Below are 21,150 nucleotides of genomic sequence, written 5' to 3'. Positions count from 1 at the left end.
CAAACAAATAAATGCACATAACTGACATCTAAGAACAGGCCCTTCATTTCTGATAAATCAGCTGACGTTGCAGCAGTGAGTCCTGGGTAGACCTGGCCTCTGAGAACCTTGTGTTCCAAGTCTCTCTCATTTCTCAGTGGGGTAGATCAGCAGTCCAGCAACAGGAAGACCTAGCATCCAAACAAAGTATTTCAATGTACCACTGCAGCCCTCAATCCTGTCCTTGGCTCCCTTCACCTGTTTGAGCCCTTCATTAATTGCACTGCATCTACAACCAGCTTCATAGCTCAGCCCCACCTGTTCTTCCATTAAAAAAAACAAAACAAAAAAACCTTTGACAAAATTGCAGACGGAGAGTACAAGATTTCAGTCACGCTGACACTTCTGCTTTTTGCTTCCGACAGCATTATGAGAAAATGAAACTGCTGCAATGGCCAGGGCAGGCGAAGGGAATCAGGAAGAAAGCAGAAGCAGAAGGAGAAGTCTATTCCCCCTAACTCAAGTGGATGGGGAGGGGGGAACAAAGCACCGTAAAAGAGAAGTAGCCGTGCATTCAAAAGAGCAGGCACAGAAGAAAGGAGATCATGCAAGTCTGCGGCAATGGTCAGCATGCGGCAATGGCACTTCATTGTGGGAATGTTATTCTTCAACCTAAAAGGTGAGTGGTTTGTGTCTGCCTGTTTACCCTGAACGGTCAGGGACATACAGGGTAAGATGGGAATTGGGGGTAAGCGTGTGATAATTTCTGCAATTTAGAGGCAGCCTGACCCATACACAAGAGATATGTGCCTTCAGAGTTTGCCTTCTGGCAAGATGCAAGGAGTTGCAGCAATGCAAAAGAGCCAATTTTGCACTGGCTCCATAGCTTAAATTTATGGAGTGTGGGGTGGAATTTCAGAATTTAATGCATTCTGCCAATACCTTCAGGGCAGTGGGGGAGGGGGCTGTTAGGAAAGAAGCTGTGTGGACGCAGACTAATCTCCGTGGGGTAAAGAGAGCAATTCCCCCCTTGTCACAAGCTGCCCATCCCTGGTGTGGAGAGAGTCTCTCTCTCTACACACCAGGAATAGGCAGCTTGTGACAAGGGGAGAATTGCCCTCATTACAGTGGTACCTCGGGTTACATATGCTTCAGGTTACATACGCTTCAGGTTACAGACTCCGCTAACCCAGAAGTAGTACCTCGCGTTAAGAACTTTGCTTCAGGATGAGAACAGAAATCGTGCTCTGGTGGCACAGCAGCAGCGGGAGGCCCCATTAGCTAAAGTGGTACCTCAGGTTAAGAACAGTTTCAGGTTAAGAACAGACCTCCAGAACAAATTAAGTACTTAACCCGAGGTACCACTGTACTCTGCAGAAATTGGTGTCATTGACACAGGGCTGAAGAGATTGCATCCTCAGCACGACCATTTCTGCTTGCCTGGTGGAACAACCTGTCCTCTCCGTCCCTTGCACGCTGTTCGGTGGTTCCCCCAGCCACCCACCCGCCCTGAGCCAGTTTGGGGACGAGGCACGCAAAGGAAGGAGAGGAGGGAAAGCCCTGCTGCACTACTAGAAGTCCTTGGGTGGATCCAGCCCACTGAACTATCAGATGTGCCCAGCAGCCCCTACAGCTTTGTCTCCTAAGCTAGTTGGGGGAAATGAAGTGCTCTGCCTGGTCTTTAGAGGGCCATCTCTAAATAGCAGTGCTTTATCTCCTGTTCTCAGCGCTGATGAATGACCTGTGCAAAGGAAAGGCAGCATTTCCAGGCACCCCAACCTCAGCGCTGGTTTAGGAAAGGATGGAAATGCTGGTTGTGTGTGCATGTGTGCACATGCCTGTCTCTGCTTGTGTGCAGGAGTGAGCAACTGTGTGAGTGTAAGATATTGCAGTGCAGTTTCTTGTGGGGAATATGCATGTGCAAGAAGTGTGTGTGTGTGTGTGTGTGTGTGAGAGAGAGTGAGAGAGAGAGAGAGAGAGAGAGAGATATTTGTAGGTACACTGTATGTTTGGTGTGCATGCATGTGTGCGCATGTGCACATCCATTAAGCGATGTCTACCGTTGGCATGTGGCATTTGCAAAATTGGCTATCGATAAAGGTTCTGGGCCCAAAGGGTTAACCACCCTAGATCTAAAAAAATGAAGTTTAACACTCATTATCTTTTCAATATGAAGATTAAGAATTTCCCAACAATTCACATGATCACCACCTCCTGCCAAATCCTAGTGGCTGAGGGGTCTTCACCCCCCCATAAAACAGTTGATGGGCATTGCCATTCAAATATGTGCGTGCATGCGCGTGCGTATTCATTGTGTCATGTGATCAATTATGTGGGGCGGGGCTTTCCTGTCCCCCATATTTTATTCAAGTTGGTTGGCACATACACCCAGTAGCAGTGACTTTAGTGTATACCATCAACTCATCAATCATACACCCCAATATGAATGATTTAGTAACTGCACCTTCCCTGGCCTGATCAGATCCCCCTCACTCGCTTGTTTATTGCCTCCATACCCAAAGACAGCAGAAGTCAGGGGCCAACACAGTTCCTGCTCAACTAGTGAAAAGAACGGCAGATTGAAGCCTTTCCGTCGGGATAGGGGAAACCTGTGGCCCTCCGGAAGCTGCTGTTAACTCCCAACATTAAGTACCATGAACTGACATGCCAGAAGAATAGAGGTGGGGGGGTGGATTATTGGAGTTCTGATCCAGCCACGAAGATGTGTAATTTTATATTTTTCCATGATACTAGTTGGAGAGCTAATGCTTTACTTCAGATTTATTCTGCTTTTCAGGTTGCATGTCTGATCTGACTGGTCCTGAAGCACTGAGTGGATTTTTGGGCAGGTCACTCTCTGTGAGATGCAAATATGATGCTGGGTTTAGGAAACATGTAAAATATTGGTGCAAAGGAAGTCTATGGAGCAGTTGTGAAACAGTTGTTAAGACGACAGGATCTGAAGAAGAAAGGACGGCTGACAGACTTTTTATCAAGGATAATCAAACTTGTTTGGAATTCACAGTCAGACTGGAGAACCTCGCACAGCAAGATGCTGGGATTTACTGGTGTGGCATATCAAGAGCTGGCTATGATTCTGGATTCCCTGTAAATATTACTGTTCTCCCAGGTGAGTCCTGTTTCCAAGCACCACAGGAAACTCAAAAGCCAAATACAGCTAAAAGGGGAAGAAAACCTCAGAGTGGAACTACGTTCTGTGCACATTAACCCCAAAGGTGGTTACTCCTTGGTAAGCATGCATAGACTTGCAAATATAAAGGAGAGTTGCTACTCTTATACTTTAAAAAATGACAGGCAGTGGATATTTTGATCATTTCTCGCTTTCCAGAATGAGGTTATTTTATCCTTTAAGCAAGGAAATAATGCTAAACGAAACAAATTTTGTTTTATGTTTTTGCCAGCTGAGATGGCCCAGTTGGTAGACCGTGAGTCCCTTAATCTCAGGTGCACATTGGGCAAAAAGATTCCTGCATTGCAAGGAATTGGACAACTCTACAATTTTATGATGCAGGTACAGTCAAACCTCAGTTGTTGAACTTAATCCGTTTCAGAAGACCGTTCAGCAGCCGAGGATCAAAGGGCGGTCAGCAAAGTCAATGGGGAAAAAGGGGAAAAAAACTCCCCAGAGAAAATCATTTGAAAACTGGAGCAGTTACTTCTGGGTTTTCGGCATTTGGGAGTCAAAACGTACGATAATGGATGCGTTTGGGAGCCGAGGTTTGACTGTATAACATTCACATTAAGCAAATCTATGCTTGCAGAATTGTCTCCCGCCATAGATTATCTGCCAGCAAGGCTGCCTGAACTGACTGGAATGAATTTGAAATCTCAAAGGGCATGCCTGCAACACAGTCGATTCCCAGGTTGACTGTACAGCAGCCCCATGTCAACACATGAGAAAACCAACGCCACACTTAGGATTTCTCCCATCTCAAGTAAAAGTGTCAAACTGGGAGGAAATGTGCTTGGATAATTCCTACTAGAATTATCTACCCAAATTGTTCCCTGTCACTCTGTGATAAAAGTGACCCTGAGGCCATTTGTATACCCCATAATAAAATGGATCAGGGCAACATGGATATTTAAAATAAATAAATTAAAACACGCCACTAAAATTTGGCATCCCATCAGATCTCACAATTTCTGTGCTATGCTACAACAGGCATTTTGTTATTCATGGGGTGTTATATAGCATTGATCTCTCACGAAAAAGCTCACAGCATCTTACCTTTGTTTAAAAACATTTGTTCACCCTCGCAGCACTTTCTTTACCACAGTGTAAAGGTAAAGGTAAAGGGACCCCTGACCATTAGGTCCAGTCGTGACCAACTCTGGGGTTGCGGCGCTCATCTTGCTTTCTCGGCTGAGGGAGCCGGCATACAGCTTCCAGGTCATGTGGCCAGCATGACTAAGCCACTTCTGGCGAACCAGAGCAGCACACAGAAACGCTGTTTACCTTCCCACCAGAGCGGTACCTATTTATCTACTTGCACTTTGATGTGCTTTCGAACTGCTAGGTGGGCAGGAGCAGGGACCGAGCAACAGGAGCTCACCCCATTATGGCGATTCGAACCGCTGACCTTCTGATCGCCAAGTCCTAGGCTCTGTGGTTTAACCCACAGCGCCACCCACATCCCTTACCACAGTGTAGAGTGAACCTATTGCTCCTATATGGTAGCTTGAGAAAATGCTTTCTATTACATTGCAAGATTGATTATCAGCAACAACTTTGTAAGGAGGGGAGGGGGACTTGGCTGTTGACTGCCCAGTGGATACCAGGCTTTCAGATGACCTGTTTACGGAGCATTCATCCTGATGTGCTTTCAGGGAGATTGGATGACCCTGACTATTTGATGAGAATTCATTCCGATTTGTTTGCAGAGGGGGTTGATGGCATCGTGTCAAAGCGAGCGCCATCCCACACTTTCCAATTGCATTTTGCCATCACTTTTCCTCTTTCCCAAAAGCCAGATCTTTTGGGAAGCAGATTTATTGCACATGGCCTCCCAGTCAACTATCACTGTGCAACCTTAAGTTTATGTGTATGTGATTAAATCCCCCCCCCCCAATAGTGACTGCCTGGAAGCATCCACAGTCAAGAGGAAGCGCAAATAAGACACTAGTGGTTGAAACAATGTCCTGTTCTATTCTCAGAGGGGTTTTTTTGTTTTGTTTTTTACTACGGTACGTGCGTCTTGCCAAGATTGCGGAATGTACTGCGTGGCATCATCGTGAAATTTGTTGTAATGCAACTCCTCTGTAGCACAAATATATCTCTGTCAGAAAGGAAGCTCCTTAATTCGTAAGATGCACTAGCTCAGTAGTTCATTTACCGGGCTAAAGTTGAGTAGAATTTCCCAGAAACTGAGCAACATGGGTGAGAAAGGGAAGTCTGGGGGAATCCCAGTGCTTTGAAGTCACAAGCATCTGAGTAAGATGTTGCGGAGAGAAGCATCTCTCTTATGGTGTGGCTTCAAGGTGTTGTGTGTGTGTTGCCTGCCCCGTGTCCTCCTTCTTTGCAAATCTCAAGTGAAGGAGCACAACATTTGAGACTGGTTTTTGGGTTGTGCTTTTTGGAACTAACAGCCCCACTCCCAATGTTCTCTGATGGTTGCTGGTAGGAATATTGTGTACCATGTGCACTAAGACATAGCACTGGTAGCATTCAGTGGAATATTCATAGAGAGCTAACCTACTGACCAGGTGTCTCGTTTTCCCCCCTTATTGGTAAGCAGCTGCAGAGATCTCCACATCTGATCAGAGCAACATCCCCGGGGGAAAGGTTTTAGGTCCCATTTCATGGATACAAATATGCTCTCCAGAAGCTGCTCTTAAACCTTGTAGAAGTTAATGAGAGTGATTCACTGTGGGCTCTTCCACACTTCTCTTTGTCCCGCAATTTCTTCCTTTTGGTCTTTTCTTTTGTCCCACTGTTTCCCCACGAAAACCCGCTGAGGGCTCACTTCTGCTTGTGTTGTGCATAAAAAGCACAGGTTTTGCCTTTGCCCCGCAGCTTTCTCCTGGGAAAAACAGCCCTCTTTAGTGCTAAACCGGAACAAAGACAATCTGTGGAAAATCCAGTTGCCATTTGTTCTGATTCAGCACTAAAGATCGGGTTTCCCCAGGAGGAACAGCAGGGCAAGCTGAGGTGGGGAGTAAGCCCTGAATTGGAACAAAAGTCGATCTGCAGAAAACCCCAATTGACATTTGCTCTGGTTCAGTGGTAACTACCAAGTTTTCCCTGGAAAAGCAGTGGGACGAAAGAGACACCTTTCACACCCATGTCCAGAAGTCACCAATCAAACAGAAATGCAGATGAGCCCTGTGAATCAGGCAAAATGCTCATGATTTGGTAAACATTTTGAGGGAGGGGGGGGGGAATGATTTAAGCCTGATTCTAGCAGCAGACTGACCTGATCCAATATTCGCAGACTTGCTTGCTACTCAGAATGCAGTTCCCAGGAAGATTACGCATATCTGAGGATTTTGCAATTTCATTTTGGTGCACTAAAAGTGCATATAAAAAGTTAGTTTCCAAGTTAAAAATGACTGTGTACTAAAACATGCATTTTGCCTTGAAATGCATTGGGGGGAAATGCATATTTTTCACAAAAAACCCCATATAGAATGCATACGTTTTAAATGTGGACTTCTCTTCCACTCCTTCAAAAGATCTGCACAAAATGGCATGGAGCAGGACTATAACTGAGCACCAGCTAAACTGAAACAGGATGGAATTAGGCTGCTGAGTCCATCCTTAATTCCCCCCTACGATTCCTCCCTCAAACTATTTCAGATGTTGCATGCCTCTCAAAGATAATATTCTATAGAGAAGTGAAAAGTGACCTATGTGCAAATTTAGATATTAAGCTTGCCCTCAAAATTCAAACAACATTCCAGCTGTTGAGGGAGGAGAACAACTGTATATTAGTGATCACAACGCAGAGCCTTTTCTGTCACATTCTCCAGTTCCCCGTGACAGGTAGTCTTAACAAAAAATCATGAATGTTTTCCTAATCACAGGTGACTCATGACGTTTTGTCTTGTCGACACTTGCCGATTTTATTGGTGGTGCTGCGTTTTTTGTTGTTCCATTTTTTTCATGTTAATTTAAAAATTAACTATAGTTCAATATATTTTTTAGAATACTTTCCCAAACCAACCAACCCACAAGCAAACAAACGCACAAGCTCTCTCAGTGTTGCAGAATGCCACAGAATATAAAACGCAGAAAAATAAAATAAAGGCACATTCGCACCAGCTAGCTATTTATGTGAAGGAAACGAGTGGTTTAGATGCTGCAAGGGGAAGGAAGCAGCAGAACATACTGGGCAGCTGCAGCCGCAGTAGAAGAACAGACAGCTTTCCTGGAGCTGAGTTTGTTTGCACAAAACTGGTTGGAAAGGGCTGTGAAGCAGCCATGCAGCAAGAAACCTAAAGAGTTATTAGGTGTACCTGAAACAGTTCTCTTTGTTTCCGGTGAGCAACTCATATTTCCCCCCTCCACGACATACTGCTTTTATTAAATATTAATATTCTTTTCATGATAACTATTTAACATTATTTTTTAAAAAACAAGAATTGCTTTCACCAGTGCCTTTTTTAAAAGACACCGAGGGAACCGGAGCAGAATGTACATTTGAAGCTCTTCCCTGCCTTTTCCTTCTCACAGCACCTTGTGGCTCTCCATGCCTGGGGGCCCCTCTGAGAAGGTGAGCACTGGCGGAGGAATGGGGGTGCGGGGGGTGCAGTCCGCCCCAGGTTTCATCTCTGGGGGGGTGACATTGCTCTGCCACCCCTGGGACACTGGCCCTGCGGGCAGCTAGCTCTGCCCCTGGGTGCACAGCATGTGTGCCGCTCCAGGTGCCAGAGCAGCTAGTCCCGCCTCTGAAGGCAAGGAGCGAATGAGCTTTCTCAGTGGGATCTCCTCTTTTGCGGAATGCGCTCCTCAGGAAAACATGCCTGTGGCACAACGCATTGGATAAGACATTCCTGTTTGCTCAGAATTTTTAACTTAAGATTGCACAGCAATATAATTTGTCGCCTCTTTGTGCTCATCTCTTAGTGGAGTTGAGTAGGACCCCTCCTTGTTATTAAATTATTATTATTATTATTATTATTATTATTATTATTATTATTATCATCATTATTATCATCATCATCAACAACAACATCTGTTACAGTGGTACCTCAGGTTACATACGCTTCAGGATACAGACTCCGCTAACCCAGAAATAGTACCTCGGGTTAAGAACTTTGCTTCAGGATGAGAACAAAAATCGCACGGCGGCAGCAGGAGGCTCCATTAGCTAAAGTGGTACTTCAGGTTAAGAACAGTTTCAGGTTAAGAACGGACCTCCGGAATGAATTAAGTACTTAACCAGAGGTACCACTGTAGTCACTTTATCTTGCCCAAGGCAACTCAGAGCGACTTACAACCAAAAAAATAAAATAAAAAATCTAGCCAGGTTGCATTGCATGAAGTGCAGTAATAAAAGGTATGTCACAAAATCGGTTGGCACAGGGTGTCCGTGTGGGTAGGAAGCGCCTTTGAGATACAACCTCTCACCTCAAGAGATTTGACTTCTAGAGCTCTGCAGGTTGCTAAGGTTGTTCAGTTGTTGTTGACTTAACAACTTTTGGAATCTTTATTTTATGGTGTTTCATTCTGTGTATTTAGTTTGAAATTATTCAGAGGATGTTTGATATGCTATATATTTGTTAGTCAACGCAATGCATGAAAACTGGCACTAACTGATAGAATTCCAAACTAGCCCCCCCCCCCTTTGGCCTAATGTCCCTAGTGTTACTTTTCCGTGCAGAAGGAGAGGGTTGTGAGTGTTGTTTACTCTGTTCTTTTCAGGTCCTTACTCTGGATTACCCATCATCAGTAATAGTACAGTGAGTGGACCCGTGGGTGGGTCATTATCTGTCATAAGCCGTTATTCAAAAGCATATGAATCCTATCTGAAATTCTGGTGCAAGGATCTGAATTACCAGTGCAAGAAAATTATTGAAACAACAGAATCATCTTCCCTAGTGAAACAGGACAGATTCTCTATCAATGACAATCGTAGCCTCTGCCTATTTACAATTATTACAGAGAACCTGACTCTGGAGGATATTGGGCGATATCGGTGTGGGATAAATATACCACTTGGGTTTGAGGATTATTTTCCAGTCACTGTGGTTGTCTTGCAAGGTAAGTTCTTGCCCTGACTTTTTGAGACAGATTGGAAGTTAGTACAAAAAACAAGGGGTACATGTTATAAGCCAAAAAGCAAAAAGTAGACAAAAGTCTGATTCAAAAATTTAATTTATGTGAATAGTAGTGTTTTTGGCATCAAATGCTCATGAGCCAAAAACAGACCGGGGGGGGGGGGTAGCTAGCATAAAGCACTCAATTCCAAATACATCCTTCATCATTGTACATACATGTTGCATAAAGGGGACCAGGAAAGATTTTCTTTAGTGAGGCTTGTATGATCATAAGATTGCAATATGTATATACACTGATGAAGGATGTATTTGAAAACGGGTGCTTTATGCTAGCTACCCTGTCTGTTTTTTGCTCATTAGTATTTCATGCTGAAAACACTCATATTCATGTTAGGGCATTGGGTACCAGAGGAGGGGGCCCAAGAACTGGCCCTCCCCGCTTTTCCATTGCTATTCTCTGGATACAATGATTTTGCATGCAGTCGATGGTAGCAGTGGCTCAGGGCATTGATCCCACCTTAGTAGTACAGTTGGTTCAAATGTTCAGGAAAAGGACATTTTGCATTCATCCCAGAACAACAGGCAGGAACTGCAGAGAACTAGGAGGCTGTAGAAGCCTATGTCGTGTGAGGATGAACAACCTAAGAATGGAAATATACTTTGCAATCCAAAAAATTAAGTACTTGTCACACAACAAGCAACATCCTTTCCCTGCAATCTCAGATTACTGGAATTGCCTGAATGCTGGGGAGCTACAGCTAGACCAGGAAGGTGGCGGCAGATGTGAGGAACACCTAGCACTAGCACTGTAGTTGAAAGGGACCCTGAGGATCATCTAGTCCAACCCCCTGCAATGCAGGAATATGCAGCTGGTCCATACAGGGATCGAACCTGCAACCTCGGCGTTATCAGCACCATGGTCTAACCAACTGAGCTCTCTGTTTCCCCAGGAAGTTCTCTTGCTTTCATTTTGAAGTTCTTGTACAATTCCTCACCTACCAAGCCATAGAAAAGCAAACCTCAGTTGACCACAACTGTGTGTCAGACACATGACCATGGAAAGAGCTCTGCAGTCATAGTTGGAATACATATTGAATGTGGGACCATTGACATTTGCCTTCTGTCTTATGCAATTGGTATGGGAAACTACGTTACGAACTCCCAGACCAAATTGGTCCTTGCTCAATAAATATATGCTGAAACAGTTCACAACAATTTGTTTCATGTCGTCTACTCTTCATATTTGAATTCATATTGAGGGTGACAATTGCTCATGCATACCCTCCAACTGTTCCTGTTGTAAAGGAACATTCCTGGATTTAAAGAAGTCATCCCGGCTTCTGATTGGATCCCGGAATGTCCCAGGGATAAGTCAGGGCTTGAAGCCAGTGCTGGCACTTGCTGTGGTGCTGCGCTCTTCCGCGAGTGAGCTGACTACGGCCACACTCTGGCATCCCTATTTTCATCAGGGAAATGTCGGAGGGTATGCTAACATTGCTCTAATCTACCGCCACTTCCCTCACTTCTGTACCAGCTTCCCTGTAGAGCTTTCTGTCCATTGTGCTTTTTTGATTTTGACTTCAAGCATTGCAGTACATGTGGTTACTAGGCCCAGTGATGGGCAAGGATTACAGGTGTTTTGTTTTTTCTTCTTCCTCAACCTTCTGCTCTGCCACTCTGAGGCTGGTGCCAGCATGAAGGTAGGTTACCTGACTCCGCTTTACCTGTGAGGCTGAGATCTGAGTGCCACTGTATTGTGCTCTGGTCAGACCTCACCTGGAGTACTGTGTCCAGTTCTGGGCACCACAGTTCAAGAAGGACACTGACAAACTGGAACGTGTCCAGAGGAGGGCAACCAAAATGGTCAAAGGCCTGGAAACGATGCCTTATGAGGAACGGCTAAGGGAGCTGGGCATGTTTAGCCTGGAGAAGAGGAGGTTAAGGGGTGATATGATAGCCATGTTCAAATATATAAAAGGTTATCACATAGAGGAGGGAGAAAGGTTGTTTTCTGCTGCTCCAGAGAAGCGGACACGGAGCAATGGTTCCAAACTACAAGAAAAAAGATTCCACCTAAACATTAGGAAGAACTTCCTGACAGTAAGAGCTGTTCGACAGTGGAATTTGCTGCCAAGGAGTGTGGTGGAGTCTCCTTCTTTGGAGGTCTTTAAGCAGAGGCTTGACAACCATATGTCAGGAGTGCTCTGATGGTGTTTCCTGCTTGGCAGGGGGTTGGACTCGATGGCCCTTGTGGTCTCTTCCAACTCTATGATTCTATGATTCTATGAACCTCATGCAAACAGTTGGTTGTGTGTAATATCAGAGGTTGCACAAGATTCTCCTCGCAATACTGTTCTTACCACAGAAGAGGAACAGCGAACTCATGCTGGTCCCCAACTCCAGCCACTACACCGCTCACATCAGTAAACGGTTGAAGTAAGCAGCTATTTGCACAGGAAAGAAGGCTGATGTATCATCTAACCAGGGCTCCTTCCAGACTAAGCTATTTTATGGTCAGGATTCAAACACAGACCAGGAAATTTAGGTGGCACAACCATAGTGAGTTTCATGTTTCTCTGCAACAAATCCACTCTCCCGGCAATTTGACTTTTTGCAGGAAAGAAAATGCACTAGAAAGTGTGCAGTAACACTTAATTTGACTTGAGGTCACACAACTTCCCTGCAAAGGATTACGAATGACTGCTCAGTGAACAGCTGACATTGTATAACCTCCTTGCAAAGTTTATGCAAACAGATCGGGATGAATGTTCGACTAATTGGCCATCTGGAAGTGGCCTGGCTCTTAGAAACTGAGTGAGGCTCGGTTTCAATGATGACAGATGTAGGCGGCCGACCAGAGGAACTGGTGGACTCATGATGCCTTCACACATGCACTCTTGATTGTACAATATAATGGTATATACATATAGAGAGATAGGATGAAGTCTGTGTTTTTGTCTCTGTTTTAGAGCCTCTCACTACTACTACAGCAGCAGCAGCGGCAGCAGTAACTACCAGAGGCCCAGACTCTGAACCACCAGGGTAAGGACTCACACAGAACAACAGACGTCTGTTAAAATGCTGGTTTAGGGAAATCTAAGACGTGCAGCTCTTCATTTCCATTTGTGGTTTCCAGCTTCTGTTTGCTTCTGCTGTGACACAGTGCTGCTTTGTGTAAGGAGCAAAAGGCTAGCTAACCACTGAGCAGCCCATGTGAAGTATTTCACATGTTATGTTAATTCTGACACGGAACAGAAAACATTTGTTTTCCTAATTGCCAATTGGGGATTTGGGCAAGATACTTTCAGAGCAGGGGTGAAGAACCAATGATCCTCCAGATGTTGTTGGACTACAGTGGTGCAGTAGTTAGGGTGTTGGACTAGGGGCCAGGAAGACCAGGGTTCAAAACCCCACTGAGGGATGAAGCTCAGTGGATGTCCTTGAGCCAGTCGCATTCCTCACACCATTGTTTGAAGATAAAATCGGGAGTCGAGAGCCATGGATTCCACCTTGAGCACCTTGGAGGAAAGTGGGATCTAAGGTAATAACTAAATTATTTTCAACATCCCTGATCATTGGCAATGCTGGCCAATGAGAGCTGAAGTCTAACAATATCAGGAGGGCCACTGGTTTCTCCATCCCTGATGTAGAAGGAAAGAGATCTGCAAGATGAAGGGAGAAGGGGCATTGGAGATGTCAGCTCCCAGACATGCAGCAGCAAAAGTAGGGAGTGGAGTTTATCCTTCTCCTTTATCACAAACTGAAGGGGTTTCTCTCCTGCGGAGGAAGATTCAAAGCTTCTAAATTCTATCCAGCAAGGTCCCATTCACATTGCAGAGCTACGTGCCAAAGAACAAGTAACAACCAACACACCATGTCTCACATACTTCCTGCCTTTTTCATATCCCAGCCTTTTCATCACAATCCTGTTGCCGGTTATTTTTCTGGTGCTGGTGGTGCTCTTAGTAGCAGCCTTGCTGCTAATGCGGAGCCTGAAGAAGCAAAAAGGTGAGTGGATGTGTGCAGGAAGTCCCTGCATTTCATCTTTCCTGTCTCATCCTTTCTGTCTGTCCCTACCTTTCCATCTCCCATGCCTCTCCACTGTCATTTCTGGTTTCCTCCATATTTCAGGTCATTTGAACTTTGCGTGACCTCAGACTCCCGAAATCTGGTTACGCGTCTGTTAAAAACTAACTGAAGACCTCCAGTGCAACCCTGTATATGAGCTATCCTACCGGGCTGGCATTGGGGTGGGGCGTCATTGTTTTCTGCACTTTTTTAAGGTAAAGGACCCCCTGACCATTAGGTCCCGTTGTAACCGACTCTGGGGTTGCGGCGCTCATCTCGCTTTACTGGCCGAGGGAGCCGGCGTACAGCTTCCGGGTCATGTGGCCAGCATGACTAAGCCGCTTCTGACGAACCAGAGCAGCGCATGGAAATGCCGTTTACCCCACAGTGCCACCCATGTCCCTCTGCAGTTTTTTACTTGGTTGTAAATTGCTTTGGGACTTTTTTTTTAGTGGGCAGCAATACACAAATTTAATAAGCTTAATCTAACACTGTGGTATGGGATGCTGGTGGCGCTGTGGGTTAAACCACAGAGCCTAGGACTTGCCGATCAGAAGGTTGGTGGTTCGAATCCCTGTGACGGGGTGAGCTCCCGTTGTTCAGTCCCAGTTCTTGCCAACCTAGCAGTTCAAAAGCACATCAAAGTGCAAGCAGATAAATAGGTACCGCTGCAGCAGGAAGGTAAACAGCGTTTCCGTGCGCTGCTCTGGTTCGCCAGAAGCGGCTTAGTCATGCTGGCCACATGACCCGGAAGCTGTATGCTGGCTCCCTCGGCCAATAAAGTGAGATGAGCGCCGCAACCCCAGAGTTGGCCATGACTGGACCTAATGGTCAGGGGTTCCTTTACCTTTAACATAGTGGTGTGGAATCTCATGTTTTTAAACTGAGTTTTATACTGCTGTTCAAAGCCCACTCCATTACAATGAAGGGCCTGCTCAAAATATTTTAAATAAGTGAACAGATGTTTCCTTTGGCTGAACTTGTATATAGTCATAACTACAGTTAATATATTTCTCCAGCTATAGCCACTCAATGCAGCTTTAATTGCCCCAATATCACACCCAGGAGCTACTTATGGAGGCCTGGAAAATTGTTTTATTTGTGGCTACCTAAAAGTAGCAGTGCAGAAGAGCAGGCGGCAGAAGTGAAACTTCCTGAAAAAATAAACTGGGTTTCTAAAGCACGTTGCTGTTTAGGTGATGCTGTGCTGAGGCAGAGGAAGGAGGTGGAAGAACAGAACAGCCCCTTCATGCAGAACATCTGCCTCAACCCAGACCAATACAGAAGTTGGATTAGGAGGGCTGAGGAAATCTGTTCCCACTTTCCACAGCCAGCTACCCACATCTCCTTTGAGAACATTTCCTTCCTGCTATGTGAAGATACGGTGGAGATGCTCATTCTTTCCAAATGCTTGTTTTCCTATTTCCCTGACCTGCTTTTAAAATGAAATGGGGAAAAAATAGTTTTAAGACACTGGTGTGACATTGCAACCTATTTGCTATCTTTTCAGCTGCCAAAGCATGTGGGGATATCCTCCTGTCTACGGTAAGTGGCAAAAGGACTTCGCCCTTCCCTTCCCTTCCCTTCCCTTCCCTTCCCTTCCCTTCCCCTCCTCTCCTCACTTTTGCCTCCAACCTCAGCAGGCTTGCTGAACCAAATTCTTGCCCTTCCCAGAATGCTAAGAGTAGTTTCAGGGAAGAGTCACTTTAAAAGGCCACTTCCCTTGACCCACGCTGATCCACTCCCAGCACATCCTGTTACAACTTCTGTGGAACTCGGTACAATAGGGTACCATTTTCTTTCAGGTAGCATACTGTGGTGCCATACTCAGACAGTTCTTGCACCTGTTGTGAACTAAGATTGCAGGCGATAGCTCCGTGTGTGTTTTTTTGGCCACGTGCAAATGTCTTGGGGAAACATGTCCTAAGATAATGCTACAGATACAAAGGGGTATGGGGGTGGGGTCTGCTCAAAGATACCAAATGGGACACCGTGTTGTTTTTGGTTTAATTTCAGGCTCCTAATCGTGCAGAAGGCAATACTTCTGGTAGAACTGAGAAGCCAAAGCAGAGACCTCACCACAAGCCAGCTCTGCCCAGCTCCCACCAAGCAACAAACCACACAGAAGAAGTGGAATATGCAACCGTGATGAAAGCTTCGACTTCTGCTTCTCAGCCAGAGGTTCATCCCATGAGTAGAAAATTTGCCAATGCTTTTTGCTCTTTTTATAGCCCACCTTTGATCTCCATGCATGTTAAGGGGGCAGCGCCTAAAACGTATATCGTTTTTGAGCACATCACAAAGAAGGTAGTTTTGGAAAAAATCCTGTTGCTTTGTGCAACTGATTTTCCTGAGTTAGTGATTCACAAAGAACCCTGGGGAAATGCATACGCCATAAATTACAGCTCAGACCACCACCACCACCACGTAATAGGCTTTTCATAATATATGCTTTTGTTTGTAGTTTAAAATGGGTCTTAGTTCATTTTGGTCTGCATTAAGTCTGGCAATGCCAGGACTGCATAAATAATGGGCAAGATCCACACGAGCTCTCTTCGGTCCAGCGCAGGAGCATATCAGTTACTATGCATGTGCCCCAAAGTGTGACTGTCACTGCTCATATTGGACTTTAAAGACACATTCTGTTGTCCTTAAGTCACAATGTGGTGCTGCCGTTGACAGAGGTTTTTCCATGATGCAACAAACTCCCAAAAGAGTGGACCAAAGCAAATTTGGGTGGATGCTGGTTGCAACTCCAGGCATTCCCCACAATCCCTCTTCCCTCTTCTGAAGCATCGCTGTTGGCCAAAGCTAGACATGGGGATGCTGAGTGGAATGAACTTCCATGGCAATAGCACTCCCTCATGGCAGGGAGATCCTGCATGTTTACTTTCTGTACCACAGCAGTGATGTCTAGAGTCTCCAAGACACTACTAGCAAATTCTGCCCAAGTACAATCTTGCAATATGTTAGGCAAACCAAGAGTGTGTGCACTTGTGTTGCATGTTATTATGGGATTATCCTGCCCTTCCTCCGAGGAGCAGGATCTGTGACGGGCTCCGAGAGGCTTGTGGGCTGACTATCGTTTGAGAGCCTGCCTCCCTGCTCCCTGCCCCCCCCCCAGTTTTCTGGGGCTTGGGTTTGACTCTCCCCAGTCCAAATCGAAAACACTGCCCATTATAACAGGAGTGGAGAACCTGTTTTAGCTGGAGGCCCACATTCCCTTCTGCACAAACTACTTGTGAATTTTACCTTGTTTCTACACACACTGAGCACACCCCCTTGCACACCTTCAACCAGGGAAGCAAGAGGCATAATTGGAGTTCACGGACATATTCCAGCCAGGCAAAAACACTCAGTGAGAATGCAAAGCTTAGCCAGTAAGTGGTGTGGCCTGGGGACAGTCCCAAGGGCCAAAAAGAGAGGTGTGGAGGGCCACATTTGGCCCCTGGGGCTGAGCTTCTCCACCCCTGCACTACACGACGCTGGCTCCTTGCACCTGCAATGCTTTCTCTTCTTGCAATAGTCCCTGCCTCCTTGACCAGTGCTGTTGCTGTTTTTTCACTTTCTAGGTTCCTACAGCTACAGAACAGGTGTCTTATGCTTCCTTAAGTTTTCAAGTTCCAGTTGAAGAAGCTACGTATGCCAATATGTAGTAGCCACCCAGTCCAAATCCTGATAACTATCAAGTACTGTGGACGGAAAAGGAAAAATAGTTGGGACCTTCCTCGTGGGACACTTTCCCTTTCTGCTCCTCTCCCCCTCCAATAATGGACTGTTGCATCACCTTGTCACTTATAGTGGTATGACTGGACTCCACACACTTGATCCCCAGTGGCCTGTGATGAGTTGTAGCTGATCCTTACCACTGCAGGAACCTCGGAAGAAAGCTACAGTCAAGAAGCCATGTTAAACTAAGCCTGCCTGCCTTAGCAGTCTAATAAGCTGTGATGTTTTCATAGGTCCCTGACAGGGATGGAACATTCTCATGCTCAAGTTCTTTCCTAAGGCCATTCCATTTTTGTGCTTTAAAAAAAAAACCTACAGAAAATTATTTAAATGTTTTATCACAAAATAATATTTAAACACATTCTGTTTCATTGCAAACATCTGGAATCCTAAAGTATACATTTAAAAAGCCTGTGAATTTTTAAAAATTATAAACCAAGAACTGGATTGCAAAATCTGAAGAAGTGCAAAATCTATGGGGCGATCTGGATGAGGCAGATCAGATCAAGTTGCATTGAAATCAGACTTCTCAAGCATCCCTTGCTCTCCACACCATTTCTGTTACATCAATGAGTTTTACGTTCTGCCATGTTATTGTACGGCCGCTGCTGTGTGCTTGCCTGTGAGTCCATTGCTATATGTAAGGTACGTTTGATATCAAGAGCCAATGAAGTATCACAAGCTGTTTGGAATCTGTGTGCATTTCTGCCTGATTGTTACTGCGGTGCTTATTCGAAACTTAAGAACTGCTGTTGGGAAATTCTCCTGGGATGGGTGCAATTAAGAAACAGGACACAAGTGGTTTCTGATAGTGAGATGAACCAATCAAATGCTAAAGTCTGGAGTGGGGAGGAGAAGAGGATATGCTCAGCCTGGAGGCTCAGAACAGTTCATTGGTGGGTGCTTGCTGGCTGGGGGATTGGCCTGTCTGCACTATTGCCCAAGAGGCGGTTTGGAAATATCCATGGCGGCGTGAGCTTGAATTTCCTTCTGTAATTGGGAACAGATACTCTGTTAAGTTGCTCCTTACTTGAAGAGGACGCTGGATCTTGTGAATGGCCCCAGGAGTTCTCATTAAAGCAGGCAAAACTGAACCAGCAGAATACTGAATTCTTAAAGAGCCAGGTCTCCCTCCTCAGGCAATTCTATGGACACCCCTTCCTTATGCGTATCATTTTAAAAGCATATTGCATTTCCATACTTCGCTTACTGAAAACATCCCTCTTGCTACTTAACATGGGAGGCACTAATGGCGCAATCTTTTATGCGTATGCACCCAGAAATAAGTCCTATAGTCTTCACACTCTAGTACAGGGGTAGCCAGTGTGGTACCCTCCATGTATTTTGTTGGACTACAACTCCCATCATCCCTCCCCATTGACCATGCTGCCTGAGGCTTATGGGAATTTGCAGTCCAACATCTGGAGGGCACCTGTGAGCTATCCCAGCCCTAAGTAAGTGTGTCAGGACGGCAGGAGGCTGCTGCTACCAATGACAAGCTGGATTTGAACCTTCAGAACTAGCTCCACTTGGTCCTGTAGCCTGCCCTGCAGTATTGAACTCACACTCCCATTTCCCTAATCATCACAGAGAAAAACAAAATTAAGGCTATTACACACTTACCTGGGAGTGTGTTATTTAACTTAGTAGACATGTATAAGATTGCCCTGCACAGTTGCCTATTCCAGCCAGAGGTGAAAACGAAATTACGAGTTCTCAAATGCATTAGAAGCATTACATCGGCTTCAAAGGTGGAAAGAAGCAATGATCCCGACTAGGGAAGAATGGCAAGCCAAACCACTGGATTATGCCGAAATAGCTAAACTAACTGGGAGACTCAGGCATCAAGAAGATAAAGACTTTCAGTTGTGTCCCTCTCTAGGTGTACAATTGAAAGTCTTTATCTTCTTGATTCTTGAGTCTCCCGGTATGGCTCCCCTTTATCAAATACACAGCCCCACAAGACAATGACAATAATCCACCAACAGCATACAAATCAATATGGCTAACACCCACCCACTCCACTCACACATGAAAACAAAGACCACCACAGCCAATCACAAGCAAGCAACCACACCCTAGGCCAACCCCAACCTCTCTCACCACCAAAGGAACACAAGTGAACAACAGAGAACCTGCACAAGCAACACTGACACCAAACCCTACATACATCAAGCAAAATAGAAACAACATCGCCGCCTGACCCCCCCCATCATCCCCCCTCCACCTTTTCTTCCTAATGTCTCAACAAATGAAACTGATTTGTAAAAATGTTACGTAGAAAAAATACAAGAGAGAGACATCACACATACTTCTGTAAATCAAGAAAATATTTAATTAAAAAACCAAAAAAGAAGATTTAGACTTTTAAAAATAATGGGAAAATTTTATAACCTATCTAGGAGACCATTGTAAACGAATTAAAACATTACAAGTGATTTTTAAAGTCCAGCTAAAGTTACAAAGCTTATGCATAAAAGAAAATTATGGAAACTGCATTGATGTGTAGACTTGGAAAAATAGTTATTAGGATCCATGTAAGATTGGGGGGGGGGGAGTCAAGAGATTAAGAGAATCTCACGAAATGATTATATAAATTTGTAAAAATAAAAATATTTTTAAAAAATTAAAAAAGCAGCATTACACCAGCTTCTTTCCTCCGTCCTTTTTTTCTACAAGAAACAAAACCCCACTGAGCCATTTTTCTAATCCAGGGGCTCCTCTGGATTACCTATTTATTGAGCACGTGCCCAATTTGTTTTCACAAAATTTGTGGGAAGATGATAGATCCACTGTTTATTGGGCTTTTGTTCTGACGGCAGACATGAGATGGCATCACATTAAGCAATTTTACCGCACTTTCCAGTGTACTTTGCCATCATTTTCTTACTGCAAAAACTCGGGGGGGAGGGGAGGGGAGTTTCACTTTTTTGCTTCTTTTTGGGAAGCAGGTTTTCCACAGAAGAGCACCAAATCCACTTTCATTACACAACTAAAATTTGGTGGTACAAAACTGAATCCGGCCCACAAGATAGTGACAGTCTGGAAATGGCGCAGGAACATTCTTGTGTACAACACACTGGAGGAACGTTTAGTACTTCAAGCTGATTGGAGAAGGCAGACAGGAACCATACTGACTGGGGCTGATGAGAATTGTAGTGTGGCCATATCTTTAGGGCCACAGGTTCCCCACCACCAAAAGAAGTAAAGACCTCTGGAAAACAATGCATGGTAGCAGGATACAGGCAGTGGTTGCATGCACCCAGCCTATACCTTCAAAGCACATTCAAAACGCAGCCTTTCCCTCAAAGAATTCTGGGCACTATAGTTTACCCCTCACAGAGTTAGAATGCCCAGAATTCTTTGAGGGAAATGGTGTGCTTCAAATGTTCTTTAAACAGTATAATGTGCACATAGCCAATGTTTGCGTGAACAGGCGGAGTCCCCCCAACCCCAAGGCGACCCCGAGCGGAATAATGATTCAAGACAACGTGCTATGGGATTAAAATTGACCACAACTTTATTAAATTTCAGGTGTAGGGAGACCTTGGCTCAGGCATTTGGCTTTTATCCTTCCCAGTCCCCCGCCGGGGATCTGGGGGACACCAGGGTTATCCAGAATGTGTGGGGATTGGGCTGGCTCTGGAGAACACATGTTCAAGCAGAGAGCCCACCCCTTGTTTCGCCGCCTTGGAGGGGAGAGCAATGACAATCTTTCAGTGTATGGCCAATGCCTCCCCTCAAGACCCCTTTAATGGGGAACCCTGGTATCACCACTGCAAGGGGGGCATGGTCACCACTTCACACCCCCCCCCCATTTAAGAAGATAGACTAAAGGATTCTGCCCAAGGCCTGAAACTGCCAAAGTTGTGACTTTTTGCTATGGGAAAGGCAAAACCTGCCAATGCAGGAAAATTCCTTTCCGGCCCTTCAACAGCGACCCTGACGTAGCAGTGGTACCTGTGGAGAAGAGTTTAACCTGCAAGAGAAGACTTAACTGAGGGAGGGCAGGGTGGGAGAAGCTCTGGAGCCAACTGATGCTTAGCAGGTAAGATTCACCTTCTGTTGTGTGGGCAGGGTGGTCCCTCCCCTTACCTGGCCAATCCCCTGGCAACGCCTCCCCAGGCAGGATTG

General features: G+C 45.3%; 2 protein-coding genes across 4 annotated transcripts in view; one reads left to right on the top strand and one right to left on the bottom strand.

The window, feature by feature from the left end:
- The window catches only part of RAB37 (RAB37, member RAS oncogene family), a 73,881-nt gene that overhangs the window by 40,626 nt on the left and 12,105 nt on the right, over positions 1-21,150 (bottom strand). The gene's annotated exons all lie outside the window — the stretch shown is intronic.
- Positions 285-18,879, top strand: CD300LF (CD300 molecule like family member f). Of its 2 annotated transcripts, XM_083728046.1 has the most exons (8): positions 285-658; positions 2,777-3,109; positions 8,864-9,202; positions 12,189-12,261; positions 13,130-13,227; positions 14,798-14,832; positions 15,304-15,468; positions 16,860-18,879. In XM_083728046.1, the coding sequence occupies exons 1-8, from the start codon at positions 601-603 to the stop codon at positions 16,941-16,943; spliced, it is 1,185 nt and encodes a 394-aa protein (XP_083584172.1). In that variant the 5' UTR covers positions 285-600; the 3' UTR covers positions 16,944-18,879. The 2 variants fall into 2 exon arrangements, with proteins under 2 accessions (XP_083584172.1, XP_083584173.1); XM_083728047.1 differs by lacking the exon at positions 8,864-9,202 and having other exon boundaries at positions 326-658.

This window comes from Podarcis gaigeae, assembly GCF_964106915.1.
Source record: "Podarcis gaigeae genome assembly, chromosome: 2".
NCBI classification, from domain to species: domain Eukaryota; kingdom Metazoa; phylum Chordata; class Lepidosauria; order Squamata; family Lacertidae; genus Podarcis; species Podarcis gaigeae.
This window is presented reverse-complemented; position numbering and strand designations above follow the sequence as displayed.